At 38.9% G+C, this 25,709-nt stretch overlaps 1 protein-coding gene across 8 annotated transcripts in view; it reads right to left on the bottom strand.

Annotated features, from left to right (window-relative positions):
• Window positions 1-6,609: 6,609 nt before the first annotated feature.
• Window positions 6,610-25,709, bottom strand: part of nlrx1 (NLR family member X1) — a 35,163-nt gene continuing 16,063 nt past the window's right edge. For 6 of the 8 annotated variants that reach the window (XM_023266172.3, XM_035946382.2, XM_023266173.3 and 3 more), the window contains 8 exons: window positions 24,514-24,745; window positions 23,134-24,301; window positions 18,968-19,151; window positions 18,362-18,457; window positions 16,714-16,800; window positions 11,240-11,491; window positions 9,765-9,975; window positions 6,610-9,133 (listed from right to left, as the gene is read on the bottom strand). In XM_023266172.3, the coding sequence (XP_023121940.1) occupies window positions 8,990-9,133; window positions 9,765-9,975; window positions 11,240-11,491; window positions 16,714-16,800; window positions 18,362-18,457; window positions 18,968-19,151; window positions 23,134-24,301; window positions 24,514-24,745 (2,374 nt within the window). In that variant the 3' untranslated portion in view covers window positions 6,610-8,989. Of the gene's footprint in view, window positions 9,134-9,764; window positions 9,976-11,239; window positions 11,492-12,151; window positions 15,901-16,713; window positions 16,801-18,361; window positions 18,458-18,967; window positions 19,152-23,133; window positions 24,302-24,513; window positions 24,746-25,709 lie in introns of those variants that run through there. The other 2 variants (XM_035946380.2, XM_035946387.2) reach the window with 2 other exon arrangements.

Raw genomic sequence — 25,709 nt, 5'->3', positions numbered from 1 at the left:
AAAAAAAAAAAAAAAAAAAAAAAAAAGTTCCACTTTGCTGTTATGGGAATATGTAACTTTTGGGGAAATCCAATTCGCGTTTTTACTCCAGAGAACGCCAGGTTTGTGAAAATCCGGTCCGCATTTTCTGTCCTACACGCTCCCCAGTCTGGCTGTTTCTGAGTGACGGACTTGTGTTTGAAAGCCTGTGTGTAGCGCTGCCCGGGAGCTTTAAATGATCGTGGAGGAGTGATTCCAGATCATCATACCGACATTAACCTCTTTTCAGGTACGTATTAAGGCTTTAGAACAAGTATATCGCTCAGTTGCTGTGTCAGTGGGCTTGTAGTCTCAAACTGATTTGTTTCCCGCGAGCGGGAGAACTATAAGGTTGCTAGCATGTCACATGCTTAATGTTTTGGTGTCACAGGGCTGCTTAGAATGTTGTTATAATGTGCGTCAAAGGCTGGACTGCAAGCTGGAGGATGCTCTCTACTTTGTTGAGAGGTTGGTGTTGAATATTTAAAGGGTGAAAATATTTGCTTGTTACATTACAGCAGGGATTGTCAACATTTTTCAGGCTATGGCCCTTTCATTCCATGTATTAAATTGTGTTTCGAATTCTGCTGGATATTGTGATCTGATTGTTTAATTTTCAGCTACATCGTTTGTTTTAAAGAACAAATATGAATATAGGAAATATATGAAGACAGATGAGATAAACGTTTTAGATAAGTATCAACTCAAACAAAAAAGTGCTTTCTATTCAAAAACTGTAATGTACTCTATTTAAAATGTAATAATAAGTTTACATGCAAGTTAAAGTGTCAAATGTAGCATAATTTATGGCTCCACCACCTTGAGAGTGCTGATCCCATCAAATATTAGAAGCTAAGCAGGTTGTGGCTGGTTAGCACTTGGATGGGAAACTATGAGCAAAAACTAGGTGCCTGTGTGGTGGTTTGTGGTCTTTGGTCCAGCCGTGCTTCAGTCTGCTACCCCCAACGACAACTGTGGCTATTTATGTAGCAAAGTATGGAGCTGTCCTTTGAGAATAAAGTTATACAAATAAGATTGCCTTCCGCATCATGGATGAATTTCTGGGATCACAACCTCCAAGTTGAAAAGAATTCAAGATTACGAAAAGTTTTTTCCTAGAACAACAAAAAATATTATACATTTTTATGACTTATTTATTGTGGAAGATCTGTGTAATATTATGTAGATGTATTTGACCATGTATTTGACCTTCTTTCATGAGGTTTCCCCACTTGCTGCCATATCATGGACCCCTGGAACAAGACAAGCTGGGGGAGGAGTTTATCGACTATCAAGTCATGCAGGTGTCTCTTCAAAGCCAAGAATACTTTGACATGGAGCACTTCTGTGCAGAATTGGCAAGCAGGAAACACAAGGTAACATGTTTATACACCAAAAACACAATGGAAATATTACTGGTACAACAATGAAATATGACTTAGGACAATGAACTAGCAAATTGTTGAGACAATTCAAAAATTTTACTGCAAAAGGTTGCCTTGAAATTTTAAGTTTTCTCAACTATTCTTTTTTTTACAGTGTACCCCACTCAAATGCCAACACTGAACGAGTGTTTTCACTGGTTGGACTGAACAAGACTAAGACCAGGAACAGTCTGGCTCTAGAGGGAACACGCTCCTCTATTATGACTATTAAAATGGCTGGTTTGGAGCCGTGCCATGAATGGGAACCCACCACAGAGATAATCAAGGCTTCAAAAAAGGCCACCAGGGAGTACAACATGGCTCACAAGAATTCATTTTTCCCTGTTCTATTCCTCTTCCTGTTTACAGTTGTGACATTTATTCTTAGTTTACAGTCTTTAATTTTTATTTTTGGGCCTAGTTAGTAAGTTATTCACCCTGCTCCTGTGAGGTCCAGTCAGACCTGGTTTAGTCCTGGGTTTAGCATGTCACCCTGCTCCTGTGGGACAGAGTTTAGTGTCTGATTGTAATTCGGTTCAGTAAATGGATAATTTAAGTTATGAAGATATGTTTTGTTTTTGCTGAAGGACTTTTTATTGTTTAGTTGGCTGATGTGGTCAACTTGAAGCTGTTGAGTGTGTGCATTAAAATCCTCCAAGACAAATGTTACAAAGTGGTTGCTGGAGTTATTTCAATTATGCATATATTTATGGAAAATACTGAAATGTGGTGTACACATCCAGCCACAGAACTTTCATCCATATTTTCCATGAAGAACCATTTTCAATACTGCCTGCCATTGCTGTTTTTTTCCTGCTTTTTTTCAGCTCAATGTTTTTTTTTTATTATCACTTAATGGTATCCCTATAATAAAATTTTAACAGGCAAAATGCTCTTAAAATACACCAGAATGCAGGAAATAGGATCAATAATTTTCAAAATTTTCTGGGGGAGGGCCCTCAGACCCCCCGTCAGCATCCAGCACAAACCGAATCTCACTCTAAGGTCTGGTCCCAAGTTGGCAGCCCTGCTATTTTAGGCTGATTTCAAAATAAAACTCAGTGAAACTGTCGTACAGGTGGGTGTCCTTCGTTGTCCTTTCTCCATACTGCCAAAAAGATCCAGAAGTATATATACCTGGGTCATTCCATATGAAATCAACAGATTTTAAGAAAATTTCCCACCTGACCCTCTCAGATTTTTCTAAATTTTTACATACTTATAGAACATTATATATGATGGAAAAATCCAAAATTGCAAGGCTTAATTGTGAAGAGTTCCAAAGTTATGACCATGTGAAGTAGGTAGGGGGTACCCTAAAATTGCGACCAAAATTAAGACATGAAATATTCGGCTATTTTCAGGCTTCTATAACTTCTGAACAAAAAGAGCTAGAGGTCTGAAATTTTCAGGATCACTCCATAGGAATCCATAGTCCTAAGAAATGTGAAAATATTTACTTAAAATTTATAATTGCATGTTACAGAGAATGACAAATTTAAGATTTTATCCATCGCGAACTTCTAAAATGCTACTTTTGGCCACCTGTTACACAAAAACTAATCATCCTGTTCATTAGAAATTTTATGTGCTGTATCTTGGCTACCTAGGGAATGGATCTCTGTAAAATAAAGGTCCTATGTTATGTATGATATATGAACAGCTAAAAATCAAAAATATCTGTCTGACCTTCGGATTCAAAGGTCAATATCAGCATGGGGATAGGTAGTATAGTATAGTAGTACAAAACAAAAGACACCATGTGAAAGTACAGGAATTGCCCTAAATTTTGACACCAAGCACAACTTGCTTCTATAAATCCTTCTATGTTAAATGTTCAAATTAAATATGCACGTTTTCACCCCTCATTTTAGCCATATATAACAGAAAATGTAGTGATTTTCAAGTGTTCAAATGTATGTATTGCAGAGTAAAGAAGATATTAAGTACCTATAAATTTTCAAGAATAGTTTGTAAAGTTGGTTCAGTTATGTCTTTTCAGAAATTTTTTAAACAGTTCAGAAACCTTTTCTGCATCCTGGTTAAGTTTATACTGACGACCTGTTGCTGTCGTTAAGTCCGCAATTTGAGTAAGGATATGGTCTGTTGGCACCCAACACTGGTCCTTCCTTTTGGGCCAAGAAAATGATCTGGCAGGGCCTTTTGGTTTCATGAAGTCTAGGAACACATCTGCCTGCTCAGTTGACACTTCCACAACATTTTCCAAGTACCAGTAATTATCATAAACAGCCGCAACATACTGGCCAGGATGCAGATCATGCTGCAACAAATCTGCCACAGTTTCTTCAGACACAAGGTCATTCACTCTAACAACAGTTGATGTATAAATTTGTAAGTACTTAATTATATCTTCTTTACTCCGCAATACATACATTTCAACACTTGAAAATCACTAAATTTTCTGTTATATATGGCTAAAATATGCGGTGAAAACATGCATATTTAATTTGAACATTTAACATAGAAGGATTTATAGAAGCAAGTTGTGCTTGGTGTCAAAATTTAGGGCAATTCCTGTACTTTCACATGGTGTCTTTTATTTTGTGATACTACCTATCCCACATCCTGATATTGACCTTTGAATCCGAAGGTCGGACAGATATTTTTGATATTTAGCTGTTCATATATCATATATAACATAACATAGGACCTTTATTTTACAGAGATCCATTCCCTAGGTGGCCAAGATACAGCACATAAAATTTCTAATGAACAGGATGATTAGTTTTTGTGTAACAGGTGGTCAAAAGTAGCATTTTAGAAGTTCGCGATGGATAAAATCTCAACTTGGTCATTCTCTGTAACATGCAATTATAAATTTTAAGTAAATATTTTCACATTTCTTAGGACTATGGATTCCTATGAAACGATCCTGAAAATTTCAGACCTCTAGCTGTTTTTGTTCAGAAGTTATAGAAGCCTGAAAATAGCCGAATATTTCATGTCTTAATTTTGGTCGCAATTTTAGGGTACCCCCTACCTACTTCAAATGGTCATAACTTTGGAACTCTTTACAATTAAGCCTTGTAATTTTGGATTTTTCCATAATATATAATGTTCTATAAGTATGTAAAAATTTAGAAAAATCTGAGGGGATCAGGTGGGGACCACTGTATGAAATGATATGTAATGACCCACCTACAGTTTTGCGAGATCTCGCAAAAGTTTCTCGGGATTCTTCGTGGGTTTTTTTTCTCTCTCCATGTCCCTTCCGGGGCTCCGTACAGAACCAAAATATCTCTGACAATTACCTGTCTTCTCAAACGTAGTCGCCGTTGCCCGTGACGACGATGAAGACAGGTCGCTAATCTGAAGAGCAAATGTCCAATAAGATCGATGTGACTTTTGCGAGAAACTTTTGCGAGATCCCGAGAAACTTTGCGAGATCTCGCAAAAGTTTCTCGGGATTCTTCTTGTTTTTTTTTCTCTCAATGTCCCTTCCGGGGCTCCGTAGACAACAGACATACATGCGCATAACTTTTAACCCATTTGCACTGACAGGGGGAGGATAAATATTTTCCAGGATAAGTTAACTGTTTCCAGGACATTTGACCTTTTTTCTCATTTTCCATGACTGGAAAAGTGGTCAATCATTTTTCAGGTTTTCCGGGACGCGTGGGAACCCTAATAATGGATGGATGGATAGTTAGGTTGTTTATGACCAAGAATCTGCAAAAGTGATAGTTTAGGAAAATCCAAAAATGTTTTAACAATAATAACTAGGAGGACATTTTTTGCACCACAACATTTAATGCAGCATGTTTCAGTTACACTCCATCACCAATATTACAGCAAAAGCAGTTACAAAAGCTGCTAGTTTCTTATACAGGAGGGAACATGCAACATGTTGTTCGGTGCTGGTTTGGTTTCAACTCATATGAATTAAAGGCCTAAATAGGGCAGCATTGCACCATCTATGATCCATCTATAACCATCTCACATGCATAAATAATCATGGAACTGTCTACTTAGACACACATTTACCCATTTCACCCAAAAAGAAAACAGAACATAAAAACAAACAAACAACAAAAACAATGACCAGGATGGATCTGGGCAATAACTATAGATATTTGCAACATGTTTTTATACAACCCCCTTTTTTTCATTCAACAAAGTTCCCAACTGTTAAATAATTTTTTTTTTTTAAAAACACCTAAAAATATCTATATATTTTTGCTTTTCTACCTAAAACTCTGATCGAAAGAATATATAAATATGACGCTTTTTTGATACAGTTATGGTACTTGACAGTTTCCAAACCTTGGTGGAAGAGACATATGTTAGCTGGTGCTACAAAAAGTATTCACATTCAACACACATTAGTGTGTTGAATGTAAACCAGCTAGAAGGCAGTTGAGAAGTGTGAGAAAAAAACAAAATATATTTCCCTCTGCTGTATTAAACTAGTCATGGACACAGTATTGTACAGCAATAATATGTTGGTTTTAAAATGACATGTTTTCAGTATGGCTTTGCATAGATGTAGCTGTATATTGGTCAAAATAACACGGCAGCCAAAAGTGCAGAAAATGAAGACATTAGCTGTGCACTAATCAAACTTTGTCTTTCCCAATACTGTCAGATAAACTGTCAGCACTATGTTATGATCTCAAGCCACTCCTTTCACATTTAAAAAATGTGAATAATGCTGATTCACTTTTGGATAACACACTGTCAGCACTTTTCACTGGATTGAGATCAGCTCCCCAGAATAGCAGCCGTCCTTCTATTTCCAGCATCTTCTACTATCCAAGTAGGCAATCTACTACTACCAAGTAGTAGTAGATGTACTACATTATGCCACTTTTCATTTGTAACCAAACCTGACAAACTTGGGCAGGAGCATATTTTATTTTATTTTTTTTTTATTTTAGTATCCATTATTAATCCCACGAGGGGAAATTCTGATTTTCGCATCTCTCCCCAGTTGGGGGAGTCAGAGCGACGGGTCAGTCGCGGTACAGCGCCCCTGGAGCAGGAAGGGTTAAGGGCCTTGCTCAAGGGCCCAACAGTGTGGCCGCATCGGGGTTTGAACCTCTGACCTTCTGATCAGTAGTCCAGAGACTTAACCGTTGCACCACCACTACCGTTATTTATTCAGCCTCCACCCCCCCACCCCCCCACCCCCCCAAAAAAATCTATCTCTAATTAAAAAATAATTTTAATTTGCTGCAGTATAACTTTAACAATGTAATTTTCCTCATTAACAGTGATATATAATTGTCATACAGGATGAACATAAGTGCTTCTTGTCAGTCCGGATGTTTCACAATTCACTCCCATCTTATATATTTTTTCAGGTATTTATTATTTCAAGCCCTGTTTATTGATATTCTAATATCCCAGACACAGAATCAAAAGAGATATCGTGTATTCAAAATATGTCTTTTTTTCCATCATCAAATAAGAAATGATACCTGCAGACATACTGTATCAAATAGACAATCGTTTTTGCGATAGCAACTGCAGTGGAAAAATTTGACCAACCAACACCATGAAGTTATGGTAAACAGCAGAGGAAGCAGGGAGGACCAGACTTAATGATTGTTACTGTTTGTGTCTTCCAGGTGAGCATCGTCATCGTTTTCTCCTTCCAGCTGAACGATGCCGGTGGATCGTCTCTCTGTCCTCCCTCGTCGTCTGTCTCTCACTCCTAGACGTTTATCCCCCTCCAACTCCACCTGCTTCACCGGGTCTGTATCTCTTTCAGCCAGCGTCACAGTGACGATGGGGCTGACAGGTTGGATGTTTCAAGCTGGAGGATCAGCAGCCTTTGCCACACTCTTCTCTGCTTCCTTTAGGTTAGTCAGAGTCACACCCTGTGTGGAGCGTCGAGACTGGCGCATTAGCCTCTGAGTAGCAATTTGGTTTCATGCCAGGAAAGACCATTGCACATGATGATTTAATAAAGATGCAATGAAAATGCCTTTAACAACAGAGTCCTCAGTCAACTCACAGCTAGTTTGGGCCTTGACTGTGTCATTCCTCTGCTCTCTTTCCCCATCTTTCTTGTCTTTCTGTACTGTTCATGGATAAAAAAAAAAACTCCACACTGAGAGCTGAATATTCAGAACACAGCCTCATCTGGGACAATGTCCATACCATAGTCTTTAGCCTTTTTCTAAAACGGGACATGGATTCAAAATGACAGCATTTTAGTCATTCAGATGTGTGTCATTTCTACGTTAATGCTCCTCTCAACTTCATGCAGAGATACATGGCTTGTGCTGGAGAGAGCTGCGGTTCACATATTAGACCAGATTAGACAATACACCAAATGATGTATAACACATAACAATACAATACCAGACTAAATCTAAACTATTACCAGTTTATCAAACTGTCCAAATAACAGCCCAGTCTATTTCAGATTTTTTAAATAGTGAAATTGAAAGTTCAGGACTCAAAATGAGGACAGTTATGATGTAACAAATGATTTAACTGCAGCTGATAGACTGTGACTCTGTGTGACAGCTCATGTTTAAAATGAATTAAGTTAATTAAATGTAAAAGCTCGCAGCTCTCTGTCTCTTCGGACACGGGTGTGAATCCTAGCACTGTCTGATGCTGCAGGTCTGTAGTAAACTAAAATAGTTCCAAACAGATGGAAACTAAACTACCATTCTGTGTGTGACAGTTTACCTATAAAGACAAATAAGCCTAATTTATAAATCTAAGAATTTCATGAAGTCAACAGTTCCATTGCTCCACTTGCCCATATGTGTGCAACTCTCTTTCTTTGGAGAAGCTCATATGGATCCCACTGCTGTCTGATGCTGCAGCTATTTAATACACTCAGAGGGAATAGTTCTAAATAGCTGGAAACAACAAACTTTAGCTCCTTTTAATGTCTTGTGGGGGGAAAAATTCGGATTACGTTCATTTTTGATGAGTATCATTAATCTCTAACCTGTCGGTGTCTGTTTTATTGCAGTAAAGTTTTAGTATTATTGACATTTCATTTTGTAGACTAACAGATGTGAATCTGTAGAGGTGTGTCATTATTCTGGTGCAGAAACTGTGTATTAAACCTATCTGTGATGTTTTTGGACAAATACTGTTGGTGAAATTTGAAAAATCCTTGCGTAAATCCCTGCAAACAACTTGAAGTACTGTTGCTTGTGTGTGTCTATCCACAAATGTGACAGTTCAGTTCAGACTTGAGCCATGTGAAATAGTGATAAGGAAATGTTACTAGGTCCAACCTAGTGAGATTGCCAGTGCGACTTCAGCAGAATTTAGACATAGACGTGAAATTTCCATTACCATAACAATACGGGTTGCATATCTGAATGGGGGCTTTACAGTTTAATGTTGAAAATTAGTATTCTGTTCTCTGAGCTGAGGAAGCACTGAAATGAAGTCAAGGACTCTTTACGCTGTTTTGCTAGATATTGTAAATGAAGAATGGAGTGCCTTTAACTGTATTTAAACTGTATTGCCTTGACGTCCCATCTAGGTTTTTTTTGCCGATTTTTCCTCTGTACAGACACAGTTCCTTTACACCACTTGGGATTGATGGGTTACTTGTGATATCGTTTGGATGGAGTGTCCTTCTCCAGCATCTGTAGAGTCTGCTTCACCCCTTTTTCCACCTTGCGAAAGTGCAGCCTCTTCCAGAAACTCTGCTGCTGCTGACGCCCCCACTCCAGATCAGTGAGGAAGACCTGCACAGATGGACAGAGGGCCACTGGGTGTCTCAGACAATTCCAACAACAGACTTCCTGCAAAAACATTTTTCAATTCTTCTCCTAAATCTCTTTCTTTTCTTAATGAATTTGTTCGCACCAGTGTTTCAAGTAAGATTCACTAAACACACGACCTAACACACTTTACACTGGATTTTCTTTCATCTGTCACCAACTTGTATGTCAATGAGTTGTCAGTTATACGTATCTCGTTTTGAATTTGTACGCATTTTGGTGAAAACCTGATAATATAAGTTATCTGAACTAGTACCATTACTGGACTTTTAAGCTTGATCAAGTGTCACTAAAAATGCATGCTCTGTATTCTAGACTTGGTGTATGTTAGTCGGTGGTATCTTGTCAGCCCATGCCGGCTGGACATATTTATATGTATAACAGAATTATATCATTTCATCCCCAACGTCATCATTACACTGTAATCTCTTCACAACTGAATGGCTTTAAAACTTTAAAGAAAATCCTGACACATTTAATACACAAACACAACAATCATTTTTTTGAAAATCCACCTTGTCTGAATTCAACTCACAAAATAGGGGCTTGACATGTTATTTTTTTGTATTTATATATTGATATTGTTGGTGTGAACCTTAAGCTGCTGCTTGATGCGTTTGTGGTCCCAGGATGAGGCGTTCTCTCGTATAACGCTGAGGATGGGGTGCCAGTCTTCTGAGATGTCTGATCCCTCGGTGACAGAAGCCAGGACCTTGACATGCCGACCACTGCCGCCGTGGCCCCTGAGAACACCTCGGACATACAAGGACTTCTTCCCCACATCGCTGAGAGGGTTCAGATACAAGCTATACAGGCAGATGTAAACACAGAGGCCAGCACAGAGGTCAAAAAAGTCCATCTCACGAGCCTTCATAAGCTAACTTTAAGAGGTGTTTTTCAAAAGTTTTGACGCTCTTAGAAATTATGATAAATTAGCAAGTATCTGTGACCACAGTGGACCGTAAGCATCTTAAGACACTGTGGAACTTGCTGGAGGAAACATAAATTACAGGTTTTATTCATGTGTTCCAATTCATCTACACTTTATTATAAACATTGATTTAATGTAAAATGAGTGAAGTTTGAATAATTCATCTGTTTCAAAACTATGCTGAAACACATTTGCATGATTCATTCTTTATATAACTACAATACAATTCAAGTTGCGTATCTACAAACTAGCGAGTACATAAGATGAACTTCACTTAGCTCTCACAAGGAAATTTTATAACTTAAGTCATTAATTAATCACCCTCACCAATGATCCCTTCTTGCCATTCAGTAATCTGAGTGAAACTCTGCAATCCAGAGTTGTGTTTATTGTCTGTAGGACAAGTTTTTAAGTTAATTAATTTCTTGCAGCCATCACATAGCAGCAGGATTCATGAGTAAAGTGAGAAAGATGTTGTATGTATTTACACATATGAACAGCAGTGGTTTCCTCATTATTAATTATTTAGAATTGTTTATCTTTTTTTTGTAACAGAACCTGTTCTGTTACAAGAACTTATTTCTACACTCACTTTGGCACTTCAGATGCAAGTTTATTTTTTTTTTAAGCATAGAATAGATTCATGTTAACCTAGTCAAACAGAGGTTATACTTTGGATGAGTACTTCAACCTTTCAAAAAGGGTTAGGACATTTCACTGATTTCACAGTAACACTTTATTCCATTTCACCTGGAAAAAAAAATTATGTTTGAAATATAATAAAATTTTGACGCTAACCTCAACAATGTCAAAGTGAGTTATGCATTTCCAGCATTTCTTTGTCAGAACGGAAGAGGCCTTTAATGGTGTAGAGACAAAGGTCTCTACACCATTAATGGTATGGTATGGTATGGTATCTGGTAGCTCTTTTATTAAATGCCTGAGCCTAATCTAATCCTAATCTTTCAATCAATCTGCACCTACATCTACTTGACATCTACCACTCTAAGGTGTAACAATTTTTTTTGCATTGTAATTAAAACTTGTACTTGTGGCATTCATGTGGCTGTTACTTAGACATGAACCACCTACCTAAACATTGCTGCAGACCATGAAAGCCCATGAAAAAAGCTGCTTACTGCACAGTGTGAATGCTGGGATGCTCTCTGCAGGCGTCCACCAGAGTCAAAGCAGCATTGTCTCCAATATTGTTATAGGCCACGTTGAGTTCCTGGAGTCCTGTGTGCTGCTGGAGCCTCTCAGCTAGCTCCAGGGCCCCTTTGTCCCCTAGTCCAGTGTGCATGAGGCTTAGGTGTGTCAGGGACTGGTTCTTTGGCAGGGACTCCAGCAAGGTGTGGGCTCCAGAGTCCAGCAGAGGGTTGTCACACAGTCTGGAGGACACATTTGAATGATGAAACATTTCTGTACATGCAATGGTGACATTAACCAGGGCGTCATGGAACAAAGAAAGACTGTGAGTGTGGTCAACATCTGATACATGGTCAGAAAAAAGAAGAGCTAATGGATTTAAAAGCTAACAGCAATGAGTAAATACGCACAATTAAGTCGTATTGGTACTGCATGAATAGTTTACATCTCACCTGAAGGGACTGTTAAAAAACAATGTTTACATTAACATATTGCAGGAGTGTTGGCTTTAAACTGTCTTTTAACTGTAGCTCTTCATCCAACAGCAAACTGTGGCTTTCATTCTTTGCGATGTTTAAACCTGAGACACAGTACTAAATATATCCTAATCTTGTGCGTAAAGGGTTTTCCATGGAAAAGCAAAGTTAACAAAGCTCCAATAATCTTGTGACAAGTACAGCAGATTTCCTACAGCTGTCTCGCAATAAGTCTTCCACTGGTTCAGTTTATTTGTCGTAGGTAAAATTACTCAGCCTGTGAAAACAGTATCTTGTCTATTTTGTTGTGAGATTTCTACATTTATTTAGAACAGACAGCCTGTGTTACAAACTGGGGTAAAGTTAGAAAGATGTAGGCATTTACGAGACATTGAAGGACACGACAGACACTAAGGACTAAATGTCTGGGTTTTTTTTTTTTTAGTTTTGGCATTTTTTTCATCTGTTTCTTGAAGACCCTGTAACGTGGAAGGGCAAAAGTCAATGTGTTTTTTTTTTTTTTTTTTTTTTAAAAACGTTTTAGTCAAATTTTTTAACAGAAACAATGATGATAACGTCGAAGAGACAACAGCAAAACACACAAGAACTAAAATGAAATTGAAACAAAACACCCCAATATTCAGTCGTACAATCTACATAGCTCGTCAATCTGCCACTATACAGCCCGATTTAGCTTTATAAATGAGAGTGTCCATTGGCAGTGTTGGTATCTGGAAATGTCCATGTCAGGTAAGATAATCGTTTGCCAACAAATTAAAAGTCTCAACAGGGAGACAGACCATTGGTGGTTTACAGACTTTCAGGAATGACTGTTCATCACCTTGCAGAACACGCTGATCCTCTAGTGAGGAAGTATCTCCTTGTACCACAAAGTAACAGCGGGATGGTGTATCTTGGATACATTTTAACAGCATATAAAATAATAGGGACAGTTTCCAGAGATCAGATAGATTGGGGGACATTTTAATACCCAGGTAGGTAAAGCCCAGGCTTGACCAACTAAAAGGAAAATCCTCTACAAGATCATATAAATCCAGCCTACCAATAGGCAATGCCTCAGATTTATCAAAATTCACTTTGTAGTATGTCACTAAATTCTTTTTACAGTGTCAATACCGTTGAGGCTGAATGCTCAGGGGATGAAAGAAAAAGCAAGATATCATCAGCATGGACAGCCATTTTATGCAGTATGCCTCTATAGAGACTCCCTTCACTTCTTTATCAAGCCTAATGGTGACAGCAAGGGGTTCCAAAGCAATTGCGAACAATAATGGGCTGAGGGGGCAACCCTGTCTGGTGCCTCTAGCCAGTGGAAAGGTTCAGAACGTAGGCTATTTGTGATAACAAATGTTGCTGTAGGTGAACGATAGATGGTTTGTATTCACTTAAGAAAGTTACCCCCCAATCAAACTGACCCATGACATCACACAAATAACACCATTCAACTCTATCAAAGGCTTTTTCAACATCGAGAGACACTGCGAGAGCTTTGCCACCAAATTGGTTCTAATGCTGAATCACATTCAGGAGTCGCTGAATATTAGAGGATGAGAGACAACTTTTAATGAATCCAGTCTGGTCTGGATTAATGAGGCTTGGTAAGAGATCCTCCAGTCTCCTCATGAGAACTTTGGAAAGTATCTTGCTATCAAACCCAATCAGAATGATAGGGCGGTAAGAACCACACTCCTCTGGGGCTATGCCCTTCTTCAATATAAGGGATATATTGGTCAAATATAGGGACTGAGGTAGTTTACCAATGTCAAAAGAATGTCAATAGTGTTAGGTTCCTTGGTGTTTGTGTGCAGGTGGGGTCGGTTGTGTTTTTGTTCCTGTTCTCTCCCCTCTTTTTAATTTCTTGTCTCAGGTTACACCTGGTGGGGAGTAGTGTTGCTTTTGTCAATGAAAATTCTGATGAAATATCGTCGTCAACGAACCTTTAGCACTTGACGAAAACGAGACGAAACATAAATGATGGTTATGTGACAACTATAATTAAATATATAATACAATATTGTTGACGAATAAAAACGAGAGGAAATTCGGTTTACAAAATAAAAACTTTGCTGAAATGTCTCTTCATTTTCGTTGACCAAAACGAGACGAAACAAAATAACATTTAAATGTTTAGTCGCGTTTATTATTTTGCAGTATTTCTGTTTCCCAGGCTGTGACGTTGCACTGCGCTGATGCAGGCGACGTCACTTCCTCAATCTCCACTCGCGGCATTATTTAGATGCGTCTGCGGTGGGATCATGGCCGGGCACTGTTCCCCAGCTTTCGGGCAGCTGAGGAGAAAACGAAGAAGCGATATATGGATATACTTTGTTTACATACAAGTGGAAAACAAAACGGAATGTGTCGTGGAAAAAGACGGGGAGAAATGCGGCCACAAAATAAAGGGGAAAAACAGTATCTTCCATGTCTGGAGTGAGTATATTCTTGAGTTTATAAGTTAACAATAATATAATAATAAGATAACCATGTTTAATTTGTGAAATGGGTTTGACAAAAAAAAATGGTTTTGTCTATACTATACAAGGAAATTATACTATATTGATTGGGTTAAATAGAATTGCATTACTAAAAAGAGAGTAAAACATAATTTTCATTGACAAAAACTAGACTAAAATGTCATCAGTTTTCGTAGACTAAAACTAGACGAATATAGTCATAGGTTATTCTGACTAAAATAAGACTAAAATGCTCAGACTTTTAGTCGACTAAAACTTGACTAGACGAAAAAGAGAATGAACGTGACTAAAACTAATAAAAACTAAAATGTCAGCTTGACACAAAGACTAGACTAAAACTAAAATCAAAACAGGCCGCCAAAAACAACACTAGTGGGGAGTGGCCAGGTACACCTGCATCTACCTCACAAGTCAAGCCAACCTGATCTCATCTTTGCCAGTGGGCCAGATCAGCAGCTAGGGTGCCGTGTTGGTGTCTCGCGTTCTGCTAGAAACAGAAGTGTGGTATTTTGATTTCAGAGCGGCTTTGTGTTAATAAGCTTGCCTTGTATTGAATCTTGGTTTTGTTTCCTTTTTGTAAAATAAATAATTTGTCTGCTACACGATCAGTTTCCCTGCCTCCTTACCCGGTTTTCTGCATATTTGTTACTCGTAACAACAGATATTAATGGTCCGGCCAAAGTCCTATTGAATGTCATAAAATTCTGGGCCAAACTCATCAGGCCCTGGGGCCTTTAGTGTTTCAATAGCATCAAAAACTTCCTCCTCTGCTATTGGTCTGTTCAGCTTTTTCCTGTGTTCCCTACTTAGACAAGATAGTTTCAGCTCACTCAAAAAAGCTTCTTGCATCTCTACAGAAGAGTTGCAATCAGTGGAGTACACATTTTGATAAAATACCCTCATAGTTCAGTTAATATCGTGATGTGTAAAGATTTTAATCTTTATTGTTCGTGAGAGATGAAATATTGCTAGTCTCAACTCTACCTCTAGGTAGGCGGGCAAGGAGGCAGCCTGGTTTATTGCCTGATTCATATCATCTGTGTCGGGCGAAAAGAATTGAGATTTCAACCTTTTTAGTAATCAGTTGGTCCAATGCAGATCGGGCAGCATCTAGTTGTTTACCACCAGACTTTGTGGGGTTGGACTTAAACTCTTTTTCAAGGGATTTGACTGTTGCCTCCAGCTCTAGCTGAGTTTTTATGATGAACTTTCTCTCTGCAGAGGTGTATGACATAACAGCATCTGTGTAATGTAACACTTAACAGTTTCCTATAAAACTGAAGGGTTTATGTCCGGTGTTTTATTTACCATCAGAAAAAATTCTAGCTCTTGAGAGATAAATTCCATAAACTGAGGGTTGCTCATTAAATGGGGATTGAAACGGTAGTGTCTGCACGCAGGATTATTATATGTTGAGCTACATGTTACACTAATAGGGGAGTGATCTCAGAAGACCTGAATTCCAATTAGCATTCAGTGATTCTAGCCAAGATCTCTTTTAATACTAGAAAATAGTCGATCCTGGAAAATGATTGGTGGGGAGAAGAAAATGAAGTCACGTCCCTTAAGAAAAGCTTGAGATCTTCACAAAAATCTTGTAAATGGGTACTTTTCTGAGATCTCCTAGTTTTAGAGGGGTCTGGTCAATGTTGGGGTCTATTGCGCAGTTGAAATCTCCTCCTAGAACCACAAGTGAACAAGACAGGGAAGAAATATCAGCAAGGAGGGAATGATGGATCATACACAGTGTGTGCGTAAACACAATCAATTACAATGTGTTCCCCAAATCTGTAACCAGAGATTAAAACATAACATTCTTCCTTTTCTTTTACCTACCTGTTCGGCTTAAAGCCATATATGTTTGAACCAGAAACTGATTCTGAAAAATAATGACCCAGAAAGGCCCACCCTACTAGTTGACAGTATTACTTAGGTTTACTATTGTGTTTTTTGTCATCTGTACACTGTAGTTTTAAGATGGAAATAACCAGCTATGGTGCTGACTGCTTATTTCACCTATAATATGTAACATAAAATAATAAAGAACTTTTCACCAGATGGGGACTTGCACTTGCAAATTGTCTTACAAAACCATATAGCTTTCATACAAAATACAGGTGTGCATGGTTTCCTGACATGAGAAACATTTTGCTGTTAGTACATGCACCAAGCTACGTTTTTTTCATGCTCCCTAACAGCTAAGATCTTGCCTTTTTCAGTTGATCTTGTGCTTTTCACTACCTAATCCTAAATACAATTAATCTAATTAAAACCACACAAAGGGAAGCATTTCAGCCTGTTAAAGCTCCAAGTGCAATGGAAAACTGTCTCCAAAGTGGCCCTCCTTCTAGCTTTGCTACAGTTTAAATGTTTTTCAAGTATAGCTGTGTATGAAAGCTCAGATATTTGAAATTTGAAAACAAAACATTTGGAAATTAAAAGACACAAACATGGGTTAAAAGCATGAAGACAAGAATGAAGATGTAATCTTACTGTAGAGATCTAATCAAAATCTTGGAGTCTAGTAGCAGGTCTCTCAGCAGGATGCAAGACTCCGGACCCAGGCTGTTAAACTGCAGACTGAGGACGACAGAAACAAGCAGACACAACAATCTCACACACACATCATACACATGCTGCACACGCACGGGAGTTATTCAGTCAATAAAAAAACATTTCAGATTACCTGTCATCAAGGTTAATTTTGACACCGTGAAGTAACCCAGTAATTGGTCATAATGTAGATTATATTGTTAATCAATGTATGTTTGATGTTAACAAATGCCCTTCTATGACCAAAGTTGTAATTAGCAATATGGTAGTGTGTCAATAATCTTTGACTTGCCTCTGTCTGTAACACTGTAGGTTCCTTCTAATGCACACAACAGCCACAGCATTAAACCATCTGCCTAGTATTGTGTAGGTCCCTCTAGTGCCACTGAAACAGTTCTGACCAGTCGAGGCATGGGCTCCACAAGAAATCTGAAGGTGTGCTGTGGAATCAGGCCTTTAGACATTAGCAGCAGATCCAGGTCATTTAAGCTAATTTACAAGGTGAGGTCTTCATGGACTTATTTTTTCAGTACGTCCCGCATGTGTTCAATTGGACTGGGATATGCAGAATTTGGAAGCCAAGTCTAAACTTTGGACTTTATATTCACTCCCTGCCATTGTAACAAGATTATCAGTATTATTCATATCATTTATCATGGTTTTAATAAAATGGCTGATTGCGGTACTCATCTTTAAAAACACCTTAGATTAGAAATACACACTTGCATTTTTATAGAGAGCAGAGTCATTCAGTGATGGTTGGTCTTTACTGCTGTAAAAATGTTTTGTTAATCACTGATAGACAGCACCATCTTCCAGGATACCAATTTTACTTTTCTGTGAAGGAATGAAAAACAGGCAAACTGGAATGTGTCAGTTTGTTAGTAGTTAAAAATCCATTACTGGCTACAGCATGAACATCCAGAAAACATACTGACAGCAGAAAAACAATTATGTCAGAATGACATTTCACACTTTAATTTAACAAAGACTGAATGTTTGTGATGTAATGAATTATGCTTTTTTTAAAAACATTTTTTTAAAGAAATAAATTTAAATAGTTTTTTCAGAAATTTAGAAAGTTCTGTCATGATTTTGTTTTTGTTTATTTGTATATATAAAAGTGTTGACTCTGTACTTGGGTACTTGAGCAATCAGTTCAGAAAATAATTATTTTAGGATATCACCATAGAACTAACTCAAGTATATATCAAACAGGTGAACTTCCGCAAGTATCTGACATGTATCAGCAGTATCAGCATGCTTGTTCGTGTCAGCTGAATTCAGCAGATGTTTCGTACCAGTGGCCATAAAGAAATGCCAGTAGACACATCAAAGATACAACATTATGCAAACATTCAGGACAAATACCGATTTGTTTTTGTTATGCTACACTGGTTAAAATCTCAATTACTACACTTGCTCTCATACTCAGCAGCAGAACCCAACCCCACCCAACTTTAACGTCTTAAGACTGGAGCAGTGGTTGTAGCAGTATAACATGAATAGTCACATCATGCAAAAGCGTCTTCTTTTTCTTCTGTTATTATGGAAAAAAATAACAGAACATGCAATGAGTTTGTCTCACTTGAGGTTGTGTGTGTGTCTAAAGGCAGGCCACAGCATCTGAAGCATGTCATGAGTCAGGAGACAGGAGGACAGGTCCAGCTCTTCAAGGTGATAGCTACAGGAAAACATTATAACATTTTTTTTTTTTTTTTTTAAAAAACTATTACAAACTTTTTTTTATAAAAGAGACAAAACTTTGGTGATGTTGCTATAATCTCTGCCAAAGAATTTAAAGCTTCACAATGCAATTTTATGTTAATGGCTATATGTGTCAGTTTAAAAACAATATTTTCACGACTTCAGTAACTAGATATTCTATATATCAGCATGTATTCAGCATGCCAATAACTACTGTACCTACCTTATCCATATACAACACAAAAGTAATGCTTATGTGGCGAGAACACAAAGAAAACATCTGTAAGATAAACCATGACTACAAAATGGTATGTTTTTTTCCACCGATTTCTACACAGTGAATGTTCTCATGTATTCTGCATCAACTGGACCTGAAGCTTAAGGCAGTTAACACTCTACTGTGGTTGTTGACCCTCAATCCAACTTTCATAAAAGGCCCATGTGGTGTGACTGAGACTGTAATCTAGCTCAGTCATTCCCAGTTTACCTTGGAGGTGTGCATGAGAGCACAGTACTCAGTACGAAGCATTTGATTGGCGTCATACGAATGTTGGTGAGTCGGATGGCTCTGATTGAGGCCAGAACCTCTGCAGTCAGTCTTGGGTTCTGAAACTCATACAGAAGGACCAGCAGATCCATCAACTCCTCCGGTGGCTGCGGTTTGCTGAGTTCTAGCATTAAAAGAGCAGGCTCAATATTCATACATACATCAAATTCCATCACTCAATTCAAGCTGGGCTCAAACAGAGATTAAGGTTACCCCTGATACATACAAATTCCATTGATAATTTCTTTTTGAGATTTGTCTCAGTCCACAATAAACAGTTAAAAGCAAATGAGGACTTCCTTATACAATCAGGCAATTACTACACATCCTTCTGGTAAACTTAAATTGCAAAAATAGTAGTACTTGTAGAACCATTGTAAAAGATCCGATTGAGCTACCATTTTAGCCTTATGCCATACTTGTCCAGTTCTGACCCTGTCAGTGTTAACTACATTGGTGTGCTGGAGGTCTATTACACTTCAAGCTTTTTAAAGGGTTTTCAAGGCATGCCAAAGTGTATAGTCAGGTCCATAAATATTTGGACATTGACACAGTTTTTAGCATTTCAGCTTTGTACACTACCACAATGGATTTGAAATGAAACAATCAAGATGTGTTTTAAGTGCAGACTTTCAGCTTTGATTTGAGAGTATTTACACCCAAGTCAGGTGAACGGTAGAGGAATTACAACACATTTTATATGTGCCCGCCACCTTTTCAAAAGTGTGGACAAAGGTGAACCTCGAGGGCATTCTCATTATACCCAAGGGTTTGGACACCACATTTGTCATTACTTCAGCTATCCATTCAACGATATCAAAGGCCTTCTCCGCCCATTTTGGTCATCCCCCACTATATTAGGTAGTACACCCTCCAGCCTTTTGGTCAAGATTTTGCTGAGGATTTTTGTCTCTATATTTATTAGACTTATAGGACACATATTTTCACATTTAGTGTTAGGTTTACCAGGTTTTGGAAGCAGAATAATCATGGCTTCTCTCATTGTAGCAGGTAAACAGCCATAAATATAGCATTCCAAATACATCTCATGAAGGGGCGTTGCCAATTTGACTTTACGATGTTTATATAAGCCAAATAGGAGGCCATCTGGCCCTGCCGTTTTTCCGCCTTTCAATGGCCCTAAGGCTTCTGATATCTCATTTACAGTTATTTGTTTATCCAGAACCTCTTTACTTTCTTCTGAAATTTCGGGAATTTTAAGTTTATCTAGAAATTTGTTTTGCATTTTTTCGTTGTCAGTTGTGTTGACCCGATGGAAAGGCTGTATTAACTTCCATCGGGTCAACAATGATTTTCTCATTTGCATCTTCCAGATTAGTGATGGCTCTTTCTGTTTGTTGTTACTTAATATGCCATGCGAGTAGTTTACCAGCCTTTTCTCCTTGGTCCCCCATATGAACAAGCACGATTTGAACACCTGGGCACCCCCTTACCCTCCTTCGATCTCTTCCTTTTGACACTTGGAACAGGTCCACTCTCTGAGGAGGAACCATTCTATCCTCTTACTTTACAACTCCTGCTCCCATTGTTTACTAAATCAGACTTAATCCACAATTTTTCTTACGTATAAGAACATTACAGTTCTTATTTAACTAATTTAAATTATTTTAAACTTAAATATTTTCACATAACTTGAACATATGGAATGACAAACTGCCTAGTAGAGCTATATGTCAATAAGCCATTTCAGTCAGCGAACTGAAACATTTGAGTCACTTTGACTTTAACATGAGTTTTCAGTAAACAAAATTTTGAGATGGGTTTTCCCTGCTAGACTTCAGGAGTCGTTTCTCCTAGCTCCCTGATGTATTAGTCCACATCTGCCGGTGTGTCGAAGACAGCCCTGTGCTCTCTGTTGGTCAGCAGCATTTTAGCGGGGAACATGATTCGGCGTCAGAGGATTCCCTGGTCCCGCAGCTTCTTCCTCATGTTGTCATATTGTCTCTGTTGTTTGTAAATTTCTGCTGACAGGTCCGGGAACATCTTATCTTGTTATCTTTGTACATCACCTCTTTCTTTGTGCAAGCAGTTCCAAAGATGCTCACTCTATCCTTGTAGTTCAGACACTTCACAATATAGACTCTGGGAGCCCCGTCGGGTCTTTGGCTCTTTATTTGGTGCGCTCTCTCCAGAGCAGGTGGCAACACATTGAAGTTGTCCACGATCCATTTCTCAAAGAAAGAACAGGGGTCGTAGCATTCTTCTCTCTCAGGGATACCCAATATGCACTCCAAATCTTCCACTTCGAGCAAAAGTAGTTTTGTTCTTTTCTCAAATTTTTCCACCACACCTTTTAGCTTGTTAACCACATCCTCAGCTGCAGATATGCACCGCTCTGCTTCTGCGATGCAGTCGCTGCATTCTTTGTTGTCAGACTGAACACTTTTAATTGCTGCCAGCGCTCCCTCCGTTTCGCTATGAAAGTACTGTTTGAAGGACTGTATAGCCCTCATAATGTCCACAGTGGAGGGGTTAATGTTACCGGTATCACCTGTCATTGCCATGTTTAATTCTTCAATATCACTTTCCGAAACGTGTTCTTCATTACCTCATAATTCGGTTGCCTTTTGCTTGTCCTTGTTTGCTCTTCTCCTCATATTTATTTGCATTACTTATCTGTTTTGCAACTGTGACATTTTTAAGTTGGTTGGGATTGTTTAAGTAGTATTAATTTAAGGATTAGCCACAGATCAGGAGTAAAAGCAACTTCTCAGCATGCCGCCATAACCACAAGTCTGCCCAGGCTCTTTTAGATGTTTTTTGACAAACTCTAATCTGGCCTTCCTGTTTTTGAGGCCACCAATGGTTTACAGCTTGAGGTGAACCGTCTGTATTCACTCTGGTGAAATCTCCTCTTAATTGTTGACTCTGACTCAGATATGCCTACCTCCTGGAGACTGTTCTTGATCTGGCCAACTGTTGTGAGGGGGTTTTTCTTGACCAGGGAACGTATCCTTCTGTTATCCACAACACTTGTTTTCCGTGATCTTCAGAGTCTTTTGGCATTGCTGAGCTCACCAGTGCATTCTTTCTTTTTAAGAATGTACCCAACAGTTGATTTGGTCACACCTCATGTTTTTGCTATCTCTCTGATGGGTTTGTTTTGATTTTTAGGCTTAATGATGGCTTCCTTCACTGATAGTGACAGCTATTTGGACTTCATATTGAGAGTTGACCTCACCAGATTACAAGCACAAATGTCTCACTTGAAATTAACTCCAGACCTTTTATCTGCTCCTTGTAAATGAAACAATGAGGGAATAACACCTGGCATGGAACAGCTCAGCAGCTTATTGTTCAAGTACTTTTGGTCCCTTATAAAGGTGGAGGGCACACCTAAAATGTGTTGTAATTCCTCCACCATTCACCTGATTTGGATGTAAATACCCTCAAATTAAAGATGAAAGTCTGCACTTCAAGCAAATATTGATTGTTTCATTTCATATCCATTGTGGTGGTGTACAGAGCCAAAATGTTGAAAATAATGTCAATGTCTATTTGACTTAAATGTACAATAAATATTACAGCTGCAAGCAGTGATGATCGGGCTCTCACATCTTCGTGCATATTAGGAATGGTGGTAGGGTGCCAGCTGTGCACATTCATGACCACAAAAGCATGTCTTTATGTCCTTGTCTGGACTGCATGAGGGTGGGCATCATGCATGGATATGTGGGGTGTATCCACCATGTGGCACTAGAGAACACCAAGACGCATGCATTATATTACTGTACATCATGTGTAGAACACAAGTTGTATATTTCATTAAGATTGAATGGTGTTTGTCTAGTAAAGATGGTTTCAAGCTAGGACTGGTTTTGTGAGTTTCAAAGTATCCCTAGCAACTGAACAGCAATTTCCATTTGACAGCATTTGCAAAGTTTCACGAAGTTCTAGCACATTTAGCCCTTACAAAAAATTCTGCAAACATTATTGACAACAGTAGATATTTTCAAGAGGGCATTCACAAACCTTGATGCACAGACCCTAAATATCAAGCTAAACTTAAAGCAATAGTGTAACTTTACCAAACATCAATACAAAGCAGATTGCATAGAAAAAATTGAAAAGAATGTGTAAGTTACCTCTGACAAGATATTTCCTGAGGGCAAGTGTGATCTGGGCCACAGTGCTGCTTTGAATGCTGCAGCCAAGTTGTTGGAGAAGCACACGGTTACCATAATGCAACAGTCCACCCATGAAGATGGGGTACAGTTCAAAAGGTTGGCCTTCACTGTACTGCTTTGGCTGCGGACCATGGACGCCAAGAAGGCTTTGCTCCACCTGATCCAGGACATCCTCGTTGTAGCTATCCTCAGTGCGGAACATCTCAGCTGCCATGGTTCTGGCAATACTACCTTTGTTGCGACTGCTGATTTTCTCAAAAAGCTTTGGAAAAAGTTTAAGGAGGTTGAATATAGCAAATATTCTGAGGGGGATGAATTTAGAAAGGATGTTCATAAGGGCATTCACATCCTCAGTTGCCTGGCCAATGGCCATAGACACCTGCCTGGTCAGTTTCTCCAGAGCCGATTTGTTCTCTCCTAGAACCATGTAGAGAGCCGCCAGATACTCCTGCATGGCTGGGACAGCAAACACGTACCGCCTCTCATCATTCTCACTGAGGTCTTGGGATAAATACTTATCATTTCCTACACAGGGAGCTAAAAAGAAGTCTAACACATCAGTGCGGAACATGGCCAGCTGACGTAGCTCCTCATCCGTCTTGGTCTTCCCTCCTATCCACTGTTCCAGTTCCCTTTCTGAAAACGACGTGCGCTTGTAAGTCACACCATCAAAAGCAAGTTTACCAACTGTACGAACGACATACAACATCAGAGAACTGTGGTGCCCCTGAATGGGCACATTAGTCCCTGCCCCTGTTCCCAGCACCTCACCCCCAAAGTTGAGCCTGAGAAAACTGGTGTATATGCCAGTCAATGTGCGGATGGGGGCATTGATGCTGGTGAAATGGAGGAAGTGTAAGGTAGCACATGTGAGCCAGCAGTAGGAGGGGAGGAAGCAGGCTGCAGCAAGCTGACTTTCTCTCTGAAGGCTGAGGTAAAGCAGCTCTATTAGAGCCTGGGCCTCTTGGTTATGTGCTGTCTTCCCACTCTGCTGCAGTAGGCGGCTAGTGAAATATGCCCGCTGGCGGTCTGGGTCAGTGAAGCCACAAATCTGTGCATAACGACTAATATACTTCTGAGGGATACGGTCTAGAGCAGACAGTCTTGTGGTAACCAAGATGCTGGCCTAGGAAAAAAAAGCAACAAATTCCAGATGCACCCATTACAAACACTACTTTAATTGATTTTGTTTGGACAGGAACACAACAGCATACATATCTACATTTTGCAGATGAACATGATAAATACATGACAGTCCAAAACAAAAACAGTGAACAGCCCATGGAAGATACAAACCATGATAAAAAAAAAGCAATGCATTAATGGTGGATCTCTTACCTCAGGCAGGAGATACTTCCTCAGTAGGTTCACCACCACTACACCTGGAAGCAGAGCTTCATTAGGGTCACTACAAAGCTCTGTGGATCCAATGCGGAAGTCCAATTGTATCTTCTCCATCCCGTTAAAGAGGAAAAGCACATCCTTGGCCTGGCTTCCCTCCCCACTCAGCAGGGGGTGTTTTTTCAGGTGGAGGTACTTCCTACTCACCAGGTCCCTTAGGGAAGCCATCCTGTGTGGAAAGGGATCCGTCACTTTAGGGTTTTCAAACATTAGTGTGATTAAACTGGAGGCAACCAGCATTAAAAATGTTAGTTCAAATCAAATTTGATTAAAAAAAAAAGCTCTAAATTTGTCCCTCTAAAGCAGTGGTTCTCAAATTTTTTCTGTCGGGCCCCCCTTTGGAGGACAAAAAACTTTCGTGCCCCCTCAATAACTTTGTGTGTGTGTGTGTGTGTGTGTGTGTGTGTGTGTGTGTGTGTGTGTGTGTGTGTGTGTGTGTGTGTGTGTGTGTGTGTGTGTGTGTGTGTGTGTGTGTGTGTATATAGATATATATATATAAAAAAAACTGTGAAAACATGAATATGCAGGGCTGTGTTATTTTATCTGATTCCATTTTGTTGTTTTTCACAGTAAAGATCAGGGGTGTCAAACTCATTTTAGTCCAGGGACCACATAAATCCAATCTGATCTCCAGTGGGCCCCACCAGTAAAATCACAGCATAATAACCTATAAATAACCACAGCTCCAACTTTTCCCCTTTGTTTTAGTTCAGAAAAGTACATTCTGAAAATATTCACATTTAATGAACTATCTTTTTACAAAATATTATGAACCTGAAATTTCTTAAGGAAAACAAGTTCACTTTCAACAGTACCCTATTATGCCTCAGTTCATCATTTACACATGCAGTGTAACTGCCAGATAACAGTTTATCTACAAAAACACAAAACATTCAGTCACAGGTATCTGCAACTGAACAATCTAGTATTTTACTTCATGATCAGAACAACTTGTCAAGTTCTAGAAATTATTTTAAATTTACAGCTTTACAAATTTACAGTTAATGTTGTTGTAATTTTTATCATTTGTAAAGTCGTCCCGCGGGCCGAAATGGACCGTTTGGTGGGCCGGTTTTGGCCCACAGGCCGTATGTTTGACATTGCTGATAAAAATAATCGGAAGAGATGAGCCG

This window comes from Amphiprion ocellaris, chromosome 7 (assembly GCF_022539595.1).
Source record: "Amphiprion ocellaris isolate individual 3 ecotype Okinawa chromosome 7, ASM2253959v1, whole genome shotgun sequence".
NCBI classification, from domain to species: Eukaryota; Metazoa; Chordata; class Actinopteri; family Pomacentridae; genus Amphiprion; species Amphiprion ocellaris.
This window is presented reverse-complemented; position numbering and strand designations above follow the sequence as displayed.